Source organism: Mobula hypostoma, chromosome 21, assembly GCF_963921235.1.
Source record: "Mobula hypostoma chromosome 21, sMobHyp1.1, whole genome shotgun sequence".
NCBI lineage: Eukaryota > Metazoa > Chordata > Chondrichthyes > Myliobatiformes > Myliobatidae > Mobula > Mobula hypostoma.
This window is the reverse complement of record NC_086117.1, coordinates 24,156,753-24,171,786: the sequence shown is the minus strand read 5'-3', so window position 1 is coordinate 24,171,786 and position 15,034 is coordinate 24,156,753. Positions and strand designations below refer to the sequence as shown.

Below are 15,034 nucleotides of genomic sequence, written 5' to 3'. Positions count from 1 at the left end.
GTAAGTTTCACATTCCACCAGTTTGAGCAATTTCTCCTTATTTTCCGATTAGATTTTCAATGGTTCCTTGTTTTGCATTCTACCACAATTAGAACATTCCTCTTAAAAATGGTGTTGCTTTAACACTGACCATTTATGGGCTATTTCACATCACTCTAGAAGTTCCGCCAGGCACTGTGTGTCACTCTTCCAATACACACTTGTGAATTTAATAACGTCATTGCCTTCCTGTCCATAACACCATAACGTACAGGAGCAGAGTTACGCCATTCTGCCCTTTCACTCTGCTCCACCATTGAGTCATAGCTGATTTTATTTTCAAACCTGTTCTCCAGTCTTCTCCCCCCCCAACCTTTAACAACTTTACCTATGAATCTCTGCCATAAATATGCCCACTGATGAGGCCTCCATAGTCTTCTGTGGCAACAGACTCCACAGATTCACCACCATTTGGCAGAATCTCATCTCATTTTTAAAAGAACCTTCCTTTTTTCAGAAGCTGTGCTCTCAAACCCTGATGGAAACGTCTTCTCCATGTTCACTCAATCTAATCCTTTCACTATTTGGCAGGTTTCAATGAGATCCACCTTCGTCCTTCCAAACTCCATCAAGTACAGACCCAGAGTTATCAAATGCTCATGACATTATATACTCTGGTCCAAAAGTACAATGTCCTTTCGGGCATTACTAGGAAATGTGGACTTTGGGGTGATAATTGGGCATGGGACACTTACCTTTGTCCCTCACTGAACTTTGATACTTCCTTTTGATCTCCATCACTCACCAAATTTGCTCCTGATCAACATCATATTCCCCACCTGGTCCTTGTGTGACCCTTAAAGGTTCCCATTCCTCCCCCCCTCCCCCTCCAACCCAAGACCTTAATTGAGTTTACAACTCAGTTCTGGCTGACGCATTTTCTGATAACATGAAATGCCTCTGTTGCAGTAGATTCTAATTCTAACACCTTTGAACTATTCACAATTTTGAAGATGTGTAGAATCAGTTACAGAATCATGGAATCAGGCCCTCTTGGCCCAGTCTATTCAAGCCGCCTGTATTGCCAAGCAAGCTAATCCCATCTGCTTTCTTTTGGCACAGAGCCCTCTAAACCTTTCCTATCCATGTACTTATCTTCGGAATCTTCTGTTCTTAAAACAACCTGTCAATCATTTTCCCAATAACAATAGTCCCATGATTTCTCCATCTGATCTTTTGGTTTTTTTCTGCTTGAATGCTGCATTCAGTTGTCTGTAAAGCTGATCCTTTTCCATTGAGGAAAGGCAATGCTACCAGTCCAGAAACACTTTGAATATGTTGTTAATTAGCTCCTTCATCTCTTGGTCATTCTCAAAAGAAGAAGTAGACCACATGGCTTATTGATCTTCCCAGCCATTTAATATGATAATGTCTGATCTAGGATGGCCTCACCTTTATCCTGTGCTGGTTTCCTATAGTCCTGAATTATCTCATCTTTCAAAAATTGATCTACCCTCTCTATAAAAAGCTTTCAGAACACTCTGGGGTTGTTGTTCATCAACTTTAGTTCGGTATTTAACATGATCATCGATCAGATGCTGGTGGGTAAACTGTCCTCAACACCCCGCTCTGTAACTGGATCTTGGACTTCTTAGCAGGAAGACCGCAGTCAGTCCATGTTGGCAGCAACATCTCAAGCTCCATCACACTGCGCACTGTGCCCCCAGGGTTGTGTTAACTCAGCCCGCTGCTGTTCATGCTGCTGACTCACGACTGCACTGCCAGATCCAGCTCAAACTGCATCATCAATTTCGCTGGTCATACAACAATGGTCAGCCTCGTCAGCAACAATGCTGAATCGGCATATATAGAGGAGGTGGGGAGGCTTGTCAAATGGTATGAGAACAACAACCTGAGTCTCAACGTGAACAAGTCAAACTTCATGAAAGTGCAGGTCAGCCACTTTCCATTGCTCATCAATTGTTCTGCCGCGGAGAGAATGAAGAGGACAAAGTTCTTTGGTGTGCACATAATGGATGACCTAACCTGGACCGACAACAAGACCTCATTAGTCAAGAAGGCACAGCAGCATCTACACCTTCTGAGGAGATTGACGCATGCAAGACTCTTCCCCCCCTCCATTCTAACAACTTTCTACAGGAGCATCATCAAGTGTGTTCTGTCTGACTGCATCATTGTGTAGTGCGGAAGCTGCAAGGCTTCAGACAGCAAGACCCTGCAGAGGATCAGCAGGGTTTCCCTTCCCACCCTTTGTGACATTTACCAGGAGCATTGTATATGAAGGACCTGAAGCATTGTTGAGGATCCCTACCATGCATCTCACAATCTCTGACCTACTACTGCCAGGAAGGAGGTATAGAGGCATCAGAACTAGGATTGGGTAACAACTTCTTCCCTCAGGCTGTGAGATTAATAAATGCCCTGCCACCACCAAAGTCTTGTCACTCGGACAGTGAGCTGTTTACTTTGCTGTTTACCTGTGCTGTGCACTATGTGCAGTTTGAATTGTATTATATTTTATTAACCTATTTGTGGTAATATTTGGTTTTATGTGTTGTGTATGGTGTATGATGTATGTAATGTGGGTGCACCATGGTCTGGAGGAGTTGTTTCGTTTGGTTGCAAATATTGTCAGATGACAATAAACTTGAACTAGAGAATTTCACAAATTCACTGCCGAATTCAGTTCAGATATTCCTACCTATAATTCTGTGATTATGTTCATTGTTTGAGACTTGCAGGTTCAATCCTGATGGTTCTTTATTACAGAAGCTGTTAGTTTCACCACAATAATGACAGGCTTCACGACAGCTCACAAGTCTCAAATGCTTTGTGGCTCCTGAAGACTGCGAGTTGGCAGGTTGTTCGTGAGGCACAGTGTGAGGACAGCCAGCTTTGCGAACTGCATCATTTATCTTCTTGTGGTAACGCTTCAGCTGATACTGATATTTTGGGGTCATGTGAATGGAGCTAATAGAGCAGATCAAATGGTGGTCAGTCTAACAGTCTTAGAACCTGTCATGCTGTGAGTGATGCAGACATCTTTTTGGCCATTTGTTAAGATGTTGATATAATCTAGCAGATGCAGTGCTTAACCAGGCAATGCTCATTCCATGAAGGCAGCATTCCCCCTCTGGTTTGCCCCTCCATAATGAAGTACACTGGCGGCCATCTGCTCAGTGCAGAGATAGCGACGTCAAACAATCTGCATTCCTAAGCTTTGTTAGCATAGTGGCGTTCAGGTTTGCTGCTTTTCTGTCAGGCCACAGGGTCCTAATATCCCAGGCTATAAGCTTCATCTTGTGTTATTTCTCTTAACTTTGAGCTGCTGTTGCATGCTGTCAGGCTGGCTTCACAGATGAAGGTCCTGATTGAGTGACAGTTGAAGACTGGGCTCTGCTGCATGCGTGTTAACACTCATACATTTGTAGCCACACAACTATGTGCTGCCCTGTGTACATGCTTACACAATATGTCCACTATATTTTGTTTTACTGTGCATGAAATTGTTTGATTTTGGTAGCAGAGTTATTTGTATATTCCATTTTGGACATGAACGTGTCTTAATCTTTAAAAAGTCGATAGATTCTGGCATGGTTCCGGAAGACTGGAAGATTGCAAATGTCACTCCGCTATTTAAGAAGGAGGCAAAGAAGCAAAAAGGAAATTATAGACCTGTTAGCTTGACGTCGGTGGTTGGGAAGTTGTTGGAGTCGATTGTCAAGGATGAGGTTACAGAGTACCTGGAGGCATATGACAAGATAGGCAGAACTCAGCATGGATTCCTTAAAGGAAAATCCTGCCTGACAAACCTATTACAATTTTTTGAGGAAATTACCAGTAAGCTAGACAAGGGAGATGCAGTGGATGTTGTATATTTGGATTTTCAGAAGGCGTTTGACAGGGTGCCACACATGAGGCTACTTAACAAGATAAGAGCCCCTGGAATTACGGGAAAGTTACATACGTGGATAGAGCGTTGGCTGATTGGCAGGAAACAGAGAGTGGGAATAAAGGGATCCTATTCTGGTTGGCTGCCAGTTACCAGTGGTGTTCCACAGGGATCAGTGTTGGGGCCGCTTCTTTTTACATTGTACATCAACAATCTGGATTATGGAATAGATGGCTTTGTGGCTAAGTTTGCTGACGATACGAAGATAGGTGGAGGGGCTGGTAGTGCTGAGGAAACGGAGAGTCTGCAGAGAGACTTGGATAGATTGGAAGAATGGGCAGAGAAGTGGCAAATGAAGTACAATGTTGGAAAGTGTATGGTTATGCACTTTGGCAGAAAAAATAAATGGGCAGACTATTATTTAAATGGGGAAAGAATTCAAAGTTCTGAGATGCAACGGGACTTGGGAGTCCTCGTACAGGATTCCCTTAAAGTTAACCTCCAGGTTGAGTCAGTAGTGAAGAAGACGAATGCAATGTTGGCATTCATTTCTAGAGGAATAGAGTATAGGAGCAGGGATGTGATGTTGAGGCTCTATAAGGCGCTGGTGAGACCTCACTTGGAGTACTGTGGGCAGTTTTGGTCTCCTTATTTAAGAAAGGATGTGCTGACGTTGGAGAGGGTACAGAGAAGACTCACGAGAATGATTCCGGGAATGAGAGGGTTAACATATGAGGAACATTTGTCCACTTTTGGACTGTATTCCTTGGAGTTTAGAAGAATGAGGGGAGACCTCATAGAAACATTTCGAATGTTAAAAGGCATGGACAGAGTGGATGTGGCAAAGTTGTTTCCCATGATGGGGGAGTCTAGTACGAGAGGGCATGACTTCAGGATTGAAGGGCGCCCTTTCAGAACAGAAAGGTGAAGAAATTTTTTTAGTCAGAGGGTGGTGAATCTATGGAATTTGTTGCCACGGGCAGCAGTGGAGGCCAAGTCATTGGGCGTATTTAAGGCAGAGATTGATAGGTATCTGAGTAGCCAGGGCATCAAAGGTTATGGTGAGAAGGCGGGGCAGTGGGACTAAATAGGATAAAATGGATCAGCTCATGATAAAATGGCAGAGCGGACTTGATGGGCCGAATGGCCTACTTCTGCTCCTTTGTCTTATGGTCTTATGGTCTAATTTCACCTCGGTATAAGAAAACAATATTATTTTCATCCCAAAAGGAAGTTCATAACCTGTGTCCTCCACAGCAAGTGCACAGAAATCACACCATCTACTCTATCCCATTCATTGATTAGAACTGACAGCTGCTGATTACGACTGTTTCGAGACTGCCAGTTATGCACTGAAGGATTGCATCTGCTGCATTTTGTATCCAGTTCATCTTCTGTTACTGTACCCACATTCATTTATCCACCTTCCCCCAGGTGCATCTCTAGTAGTGCTCCCAGATTTTACCCTCTAGGTAGCAGGAGGCCACTCTACTGTCACACTTGGAGGTTCCTGCCCCTCGAGCGACCACACCTGGTGAATCCCAAGGCTTCTGATTTAGAAGAGCTGCTGTGACAGAGCCTGCAGAATTGCTGATGACGCAAGCCAGTGGCTTTTCCGTGGCCTAGTACTGGACCGAAATCCAAGTCGCCCTTTGTAGATAGAGCAGCTGGGAATACAGGCCTGTCTGCACCATCTGTGTCAACTAGGCATCAGAGGCAAGACAGTAAAAGTGGTGTTTTACCTTGCACAAAAGATGGTTGCATCAATCAGCTCTGCCCCAGGAAATTACTGCACATTTTCTCAAGTCAGTTACCTTGTCAGTAACCTCCCTTCAACTGATAATTGTCCAGCATTCAATGGTAAGATGGTACCAGCAAACAGTGCGACCAACCGCAACGCCTGGCAGACAGTTCATGAAACTAGTTCTTTTACTACTTCTTTCAAATATGTTTATACTACTAAGCTGCGTGCAATTGGAGACTGTGATTTACATTCGATGCTGTGTTTTTGGACTGATTGAGCAATCTGGTGCTTTGCTATATCTGAGGGAGTTCAGTGAGGTTTGGAACTAAATGTGTGGCCCAGAGTCCTGGAGATAAGACTCGAGCCCATGATCTGCTCCATTGCTTCTCTTCAGTTGAGGCATCGAGCAAGGTTGAGGTTGATGAGGACAAGAGTGGAAGACCTGCAGGTGTTCGGCACCCTCTGCCTACATTTGACTGGTCTTCCTCTCCTCGGTAGCTGCTGTCAGAGGAAAGTGCAGGAGTCTCGGGATCCACGTTGTAAGGATTGATTGGAGAGGCTGCGTGGACTTGTGTTGGAGGACCTTGGAGTTCATGATGCATGTGTTTCTGGGTTCTGGTTACTTTTTTTTTGCTGTTTTTGAGTGGTTGGATTGAGGCGAACAATGCAGTCTGCTGCGCTTCAGCGAAAAATGCTTTTCAACTGTGGCCTGCAGTGGCGAGTGGCATGGCAGTGAACTGAACTAAACTGAATACTATTGGATACCTCGTTCGAGGTTTGATAGTCTGTTGTCTGCTTGCTTTTTGCCATTTGTGCAATTTGTTCTTTTTTGCAAGTTGGATGTTAGATGATTTTTGTACGGGTTCCATGGTATTTCTTTGTTTCGTGGCTGCCTACGGGAGGACGAGTTGTATTCTGTATACATACTTTGGTGATATTAAATGTACTTTGAATGGAACCGAATGTATGAAGTACTTCGTAGTTTGTACATTCAGTTCCATTCACATCTCAGCAAATGAAGCAGGCCACACATAAATATTCAGGCTTGGAGTGATGGGAGGCAAGTAAGAATCAGATCGTGAATTGCCATGCAATGACTATCTCTGACAAGTAAACTACCTGCCCTTGACATTCAGTGGTATCAGCACTATCCTGGAATCATCATTGGCCACACACACAAATATCACGGCTGCAAGAACAGGTCACAGGCTGGTTGTCCTCTTGACACCCTTTATACCATTTGCAAGGCACAAGTCCGGAGTGAGCTGGAATACTCTCCACTTGTTTGGGTAAGTGCAACATCAATACTTGAGGAGCTCAACGCCTTCTAGGTCAAAGCACTCCATCAACCACCCTGAACAGTTACTTCCTACATCATCATTGCACAGTGTCATCTGCAGCATGCAATGTATTTATTAGGCCAGGTTATTCTGCCTGCAACTCTTCTACTTGCAATGTCAATCTCCAAGAAAGAAAGCGTGGGGAAGCACCACCACCTGCAGGTTTCCTCCAGTTTGCACACCATCCTGATTTTGGAAGTATATCACACATTGGTAAGAATTGAACTGAGGTCACTGGGTCTGAAGTCCTCGATATCCCTACTTAATAGCACTGTGGGAGTATCTTCACCTAGAAGGCTACAACTGTTCAGGAAGTACACCATTAATTTCCCAATGGCATGAGGAATGGGGAATAAATGCTGGTCCTGAGAATTTTTTTTTATATTCAATTCTCTTCAAATGTTATGTTTCATTAAGTTTACATTTGTTTGTTATGTCTCCCCTCTCGGAGACACCTCTTTCTCCCTTATTAAGGAGAGAGAGAGCCTGTGGTATACCTGCAAGTCTGCGTCTTTGCTGTTGCTTTGCTCACGCTTGAGTGCTTGGTGGTGGGTGCCGATGCGTTTTTTGTCGGTGGGGGGAGGGGGGATCATTGCTTGCTGCCACTTACGCGTGAGAGGGACTTTGGGGTTCTAACATATTACTGTCATTCATTCTTTGGGGGCACTCCTTTGTTTTTCATGGATGGTTGAGAATAAAAAGCATTTCAGGATGGATATTGTATACATTTCTCTGATATTAAATGTACCTTTGAAAATGTTTAAATTCCAGAGAATAAAGTGTTGTACTACTTAAGCTCTATATCAGATAATCTCCTCATCACAGGCATCAGTCCAGTGAACTATTTTGTCTTGTCTCTTCTGTGGCCAAAATGTATCCTTTCTTGGTAAGCAGACAAACACTACTCTCCAAACAGCAGGAAAACCACCTCATTCTTGTGATTCAGGCCTTGGCAAACAATATACAAAGCTTTAATACATAGTTACTCTGGCTGTTAACTTTTGTATTTAAAAAAATCCTGTAAATGATTTCATACTTCATTATATTCTGCCGTTACCTTGCCCAATCACTTCATCTATGTTCTCTTAATTTCTTGCTGTTTCTTTAGCTATATGATACTTGATCTTCTTGTGCAAGTGCAAATTTGTAAATGATAATTTCCTGTTTTAAGCTTGATAACACTTCCATCTCCATTATATTTCTAATGTATAAAAATCTAAGTGGTGAATTGGGGTTCCATTAGTGGATGGAGCTGCTGGAGAATGGAAACCTAGTAAAATTCAGAGTATTGAGCGTGATTATGAAACAGCAATGAGAAATTACCCTTAGTTAATGGAATTTCTGCTTTCTGATTTGAGCACAAGAATACACTGAGGTAGATGAATTTCTGTGACCTCTCAAATCCTTGGTCTGGAGACCTTGGAGAATTTCTAGTGAAGTGACCATGTTTTATGAATCTTGGAAGAAGTGAAGTAATGATCTGTCCAAAATCGTACCTCAATTTCATGGTATAACTGAAGAGGAACAGATTTTGAGTTATATTTTCTTGAATTTCTAAAGCTAGGGCTAATCTAAGGGAAGTTCTTGAATTATTAAGCACGTCCAAGAGAGGAGACAGCCTCTACTTCTACTGCATGGACAGTAGGATTAGAAACTTCAACATTATGTTAAATCAAAGGTCTAAAGCAGATCACAGATCAGACACACGTTCACAGAATGTGGAACAGGTGGTTGAGGAAGGAGAGGCTAAAAGAATTGCTTCTATTCTTGGCTTTCTACAACTGAGTAGGAGAGAAAAAGTCTTGGATCTGCGCCAAGCAGTGTGTTTCTGCCCTCCGTGGTGTAATCCTTGTATTGCCAAGGGTGATTCTGTTAATTCCTTGTCTGTTTTACACATTGGTACTAAGGAAATTTATCAAGGAATATCATCACAGAGCAAATGTAGAATGACATTTGTCAGAAGAATTGTTACGGAGATTTGATCCTCAGACTTGAGCAGAACATAGAACATTATAGCACAGTAAGGCCCTTGGACCCATAGTGTTGAACCAACCTTTTAACCTACTCCAAGATTAATCTAACACATCCCTCCATTTTGCTTTCATCCATGTGCCTACCTAAGAGTCTCTTAAATGCCCCTAATGTATCTGCCTCTGTCATCACCCCGGCGCGCGTTCCGTGCACTTACCACTCTGCTTAAAAAAAATATCTGGCATCCCCCCGATACTTTCATCCAATAACCTTACACCCTTTCATGTTAGCCTTTTGGAAAAAGGTGCTGCCAGCTTACACTATCATTGTCTCTTATCAGCATAACATCATCATTGACCTGGTGCCTTTGCTAAGAAAATCTAAGCTCAGAAAGTATTCCTTAAAAGGTTTAAATGTTACGATATAATTCTGTGGCTTGTCCATCATTTTGCCGGAGAATTATTTCTTCTCAGAATAATTTTCTTGATTGGCTGTGATTTTTTTGTTGTTGATGAATTTGTATTTATTTTGTTCTACCTCTTTTCCACCACTTCCGCTTCAATAGTCCTTGCATGGAGATATGGGCACCCTGAAAACTGAGATGCTGGAAGGATTTGCTGCTGTGGAAGATGCAACTGCACAAAATCAGCGACGCATGGACAAGAATTACCTTCAGCTTCTTCGCCGAAAACCACTTGATCCAAAGAGTATAACTCAACGTAATGTATGTCACTGTTTGATTTTGCTAACATTGGCGAATTGTATCATTCAGTTAGGTCATCAAGGCAAATCCCATGGTTTCTCATCTGGTGTCAACTTGGTAATAGAATTTATTTATTATAAACTGGAAGGGAAATGAATATGTATATAAAATGGAGAAATTGCTGTCATTGACATGGTGCCTTTGCTGGGAGAATCTGTCCCAGAAAGTATTTCTTCGTAAGTTTAAATGTTAGGAAGATGTAATTGTTCGGCTAGTCTTTTATTTTGCTAGATAATTACTTCTCCCCAGTGTCAGGAAAACATCATCTGTGGTGGCTTGTAATCTTTGATTGTGAATGTATCACGCGTAGTTTTTGAGGTAATTTAGCCAATAAGTTTCTAAGGCAATTAGAATGAAGGTCTGACCTACATCGTGGAACATGTATTTCCTTTGTGGATTAAGCAATCTAAAATGCTTCAGAACCTGTACTGCGGCTTGACTGATCACCAAGTAAAGCTATTCCTAATTTGTAGATGGTGGCTACTACTCTGGCTGCACCTGAATTAAGATTTGGAACTGGTATCTAGTTCTGGTGTTAGAAGGCACCATCCCCTGTTAATTACGCCTTTTCCCATTTGTAAGTTATGGTACAGTCTCATGGACTGACATTTTCTTGGTTCCAGCTTTGACCCAGCCTTGATGGTTTAATACAGTCATAAGGAATTGTTCCTTTACTGCATGTTGCCAAATTGAGTTTGTGAATTAGATCTCTATGATGGAAGAAAACAAAAACTGCACTTTTTTTCCATTATGTTATTCTTAATGTATGTTAGTGATTTGGATCTAATTGTGAAGGGGCTAAGGGCCAAATTGCCAAAGCCGTATAACTTGGTGGTATATTGAACCATGTGGAGGATAGTGATGCACTTCAAGGAGACTGGTGAAAAGTACAGATTAGTGCCAGTTGATGGATGACTGAGAAAAGGTAATATAATATTTAAATCCTCTGTTGTAAAAGGGGCAAAAGAACAGAGATCTGAGGGTATGGTGCATTCATAAATTGTTGAAAATGGCAAGTGATGAAAGTCATTGAAAGATTATGCTATATCTTGGATATTGTCTGGAGTATAAGATCAAGCAAGTTGTGATGGACTTTTGCAGGAGTATTGTGTCCATGTGAACCCGCCCCCCCCCCCCCAAACTTTGGAAAAGATATGAAGGTGTAAATGCAGAAAATATTTGCTAAAAGACTCCAAGACAGAGGAACTTCAGAATGAAGCAGCTGGAATTGTTCTACTTCAAACAGAAGATTGCAAGGGATTTTAATAGTGGTATTTAAAATTATAAAGATATTAGAGAGGAGAAAAGAGAGAAAGAAAAAGATGGTGCAAGAACTTCAACATATACCCTGAAAATGACTGGAAAAGGAACCCAGTGTGATATGAGGAAAACAGCAGTGTCTGGATGGCAATAGCAGAGATGGTAAAGGTTATGGTATGGGGTCATACAGCATGGAAACAGACCCTTTGGCTTGGTGATTCTGCACTGACCATCTTGGCCAATTAGCATTCTTCTTACATTCCTGTCATCCCCTCACCCACCATCGCACCTCCCTTTAATTCTGTTACTCACCTCCACAGTAGGGGTAATTTACACTGGCCAGCTTACCTACTATCTCACACATCTTTGAGATACTGGAGGAAATGGGAGAACCTAGCAGAAACCCATGTGGTCACTGTGTAAATTCTACATAAAGGACTGTTGGTAATGACTGAACACAGGTCATTGAAGCTGCAAGACAGCAGTCCTGCTAGTTGCACCTCTGTGCCATAGAAATGGGAGCAGATTCAATTGAAGGAGTTGACTGAATACCTGAAAGCAAAGAAAGATTGAGGGCTCCTGGGAGAAGGTCAGAAGGGTGGGGTTAGCTGATTTGCTGTTACATAGAGCTGAGCTAGAATGGGCATGGCACCCTCTATACTGTAAACATTCTGAAGTGGAGTTCTATTCTTAGCCTCACTCCAAATGGTTGGAGACCTTTTCATTGATTTGCCTCACTGCTTACCTGGACTCTAGCAACTTGCACAATACGAGGCTCTTCATTCCTTTGAATTTTAAACATATAAAATGCTCAGCCTTAGAAATCCAAAGTCAATTTTTGCATACTATACTTGAACCACTATTCTGCAGACTTTGAAGTAAAAAAAATTGTAGGTGCTTGTTGCTGAAAGATTGGCATTTATATTACCTGTGCATAGTTGTCGTGTGAAGGAGGTAGTGAGTGGCTGTGTTATTGAGCTAATGTACCAGGTTTGGTGCAATTGAATGTCTTGGCAGAACAGTTAAGGACTTCATAGGTGTAGGGCCCTAGAGTTTTCTCTGGTATATTGGGAAAAGGATGGCAGATACCATTCTTTTTAATTTCTAGTTTGTTTTCAGGTGCAAACTCTGACCAGTTAGGCCCCTTTGGATTAGCAATTCAATAATGTACCATTAATAATTATGTTTTCCCATAAAAGTAAACCTTTGCTTATCTCATCAAAGTCTTTACATCATTGACAAAGAGCAATCTCGGTGTTGTACGGAATACAAGTAAAGAGATGAGACAAGACAAGCAATGAGTAAATATTTAGGTTGACTCCAGACCATAAATTCAATATATTGATACCTAAATGTTCCTGTTCCATTGAACTTCAGAGGAATCTTCCTGTGTCCAGTCAGAATGCAAAAATAAAGTAGCCCGGTCATTTGCACAGGAAAGGGAATCCAGTGATATGTGAAAGTAATTTAGCTGTTAGCTCTTTTATACTTACCAAGCACTTTTTCTTGCTCTATGAGTATGATTGGAGAAAAATATTAAAATAATTTTGATGACCCTTCTGATTTGTAGGAAATACGCTATCTGCATCAATACGTGAAGTTTGCAGTACAAAGCGTTAATAATATGCTGGATTTGGAATGGGAGAAATACCAGGAAAAGAACAAGAAACACAAGTAAGGGGGTTTAATGTTACCTTTGAAATCTGCTTCAGTTTCATAATCATTTTTGGCTATGGTTCAGGGTCAGGCAGTTTTCAATTCTGCACTCCAGAGACTTTAATATTCCGCACTGCTGGAGATGCAACCGTTTTTTTTTACATGATTTCAAAATTAGGGCCCTGCCTGCTCCCTTTGGGGAAAGTAACGATCAGGACGAGAAGACTTACTTTATTGGGGGTGGGATGTGAGGAGAATGATTACTTAATCATCCCGTTGGTATTTGAGCACGAATTGCCAACTGCATTTCCTGTCCTAAAACAGCAAATACATATTGTAATTGCTGGTTAGGTGTCAAGGCAATGTGTCGTGTACTGAGGTAAATAGTTATATGAATACAACTATCCTCAAATCAGGAGAGAACCAGACACTCTTAGCAAGATCCTGCTATTTGACTTTTTAAGTTTACTATTTCCCATTTGTGTGGCATTTTGTGCTGCATGATTGGAAATGCCATTTCCTTGCTATTGGATACTAGTATGATAAGAAGATTGGAGAAGGGGAGATGTCACAATGTCGCAACACATCTTTGCATAAATCCTCTTCAAGGCGGTTACTGACAGCTTTTTTTTTTGCTGCTGCTGATGTCCCCCATCCAAATTTTAATGGTGCCAGTGATTTGTGCTCTAATTCTAGGAACAAGTCAGCTAACCAAAGAAGTAGAGCACTGGAGGAAACGTTTGTGTAACTGAAAGCTAAGCAGTATAACACCTTGATTATAAAGGTGTCTGGTCTCTTCAGTTCTGGGGTCCCAGGCTGAAAGCCTGTGTTAAACCTTCTCAGTGCCTTGCCATCCTTCTGAAAACATGAAATCAGAACTATGCACATTACTGTGTGTGGTCTCATTATACAAAGTTTGCCGATTTTCTTCTTCGTATATCAGCTTTTGTGGGTTCTACTTTACTGTTGTCTAAACTTGGACTCTTTCCTTCCAGGCACTTGCTTCTACCAGAGAGGGAAGTACTGTTTAATGCATTGGCAAGTCATCATGAGGTTATTAACCAGCAGGATAAGAAGATAAATGAATTGATAAACAGCCTGCAGAATCTCCGCTTATATAATCAGACCTCCAAGTGGTGTGTGCCCAATGACAAATGTCTGAGTGACCAATGGTATGTTTCAATATGTTCTTGTTAAGAATAAGATTCTCTATGTTGCATTAATTTATCACTTGTGACTTGGACAATTGTGCAGTCATCTCTGATTGTGAGAGATGGAGGTTCCAGCTCCACTCCAGACCGCATATGTTGGGCTAGTCTAATGAAATCCTGAGGTTGTGTTTACACCATCAGAGATGAGATGTTAGAAATTCTGTCTGTCTGCTTAGGATTTCACAAAAATCATATAATCCTATTTAGAGGAAGGGAAGGGTAGTCTGGTCATTATCTTGTTCTTGTTTGTGAGACTTCAGTGGACACAATTGAAATTAAGTTTTCCCTACCATTACACCTTTGAAAATATCTTGAGCTGTAAAGTATTGAGATCATTATATAAATGAAAAATGAAATCAGAAACTGCTGGAAAGAGTAGGTCAGGCAACATCTGTGGAAAGAGAAATAAGAGTTAATATCTCAGCTTAAAGGACTTTATGAAAAACACATTGCCAAGGAGTATTTGACCTGAAGCTTTAATTCGGGTTCTCTTTCCACAGCTGCTACCTGACCTGTTCGGTGTTTATAGCATTTATTGCTCTTCTTTCAGATTTCCAGCATCTGCATTTTCTACCTTTTTTTGTATTTGTATAATAGATAATAAGAGTTGTAGAAACTCATTTATAAATCGACCTTCACAATGTATGCCCTTCTAAAAGAAGTTAACCAGCCATGATAGTATCTGGATTTTGTTTTGCACGATGTACTGAACACTTCCTTTTTGGCACTTTTTGGATGTTTTGGGCTTGCCTGGAGTTTTGTTTTTCTATGAATGGTTTTTGAATTTCCATCTGCAAGTGGTATGCCTACTGAAAAAGTTCTGAAACTTTCTTATAAATTGATTAATGGAGCATTGAGGAAGGATGAATTCTCCTAACCTTGAGCTGATAAATGGAAGTTATTTTTCTTAACCTGCAATATTGTTTGACCCATCAACCTCTCGACTTTATTCAGTTTCAGCAGTGCTGTGTTTTTAAAAGTGTAGATTTTATTATCCTTGACAGCAGTTGTCAAGATATTTATGTTTTCCAGCTTATAAACCTGATTGAAACGAGGTGATGCTCTTCAAGTTATTTTTGTAGGTGGGTTGCTGACTCAAGGAAAGTATTGGTAACTTGGCACAGTTCCTGTTGTTGCAGAATTGCATTGCATGGATATTGATGGCTAGATGAAGTTTGGCTTCGGAGTTGATGTATT

General features: G+C 41.4%; 1 protein-coding gene across 2 annotated transcripts in view; it reads left to right on the top strand.

Moving 5' to 3' along the window:
* nup214 (nucleoporin 214) overlaps positions 1 to 15,034 on the top strand; it is a 125,079-nt gene that overhangs the window by 48,380 nt on the left and 61,665 nt on the right. For both annotated transcript variants that reach the window (XM_063073643.1, XM_063073644.1), the window contains exons 17-19: positions 9,513 to 9,671; positions 12,541 to 12,644; positions 13,622 to 13,798. In XM_063073643.1, coding sequence (XP_062929713.1) covers positions 9,513 to 9,671; positions 12,541 to 12,644; positions 13,622 to 13,798 — 440 coding nt within the window. The remainder of the gene's footprint in view (positions 1 to 9,512; positions 9,672 to 12,540; positions 12,645 to 13,621; positions 13,799 to 15,034) is intronic.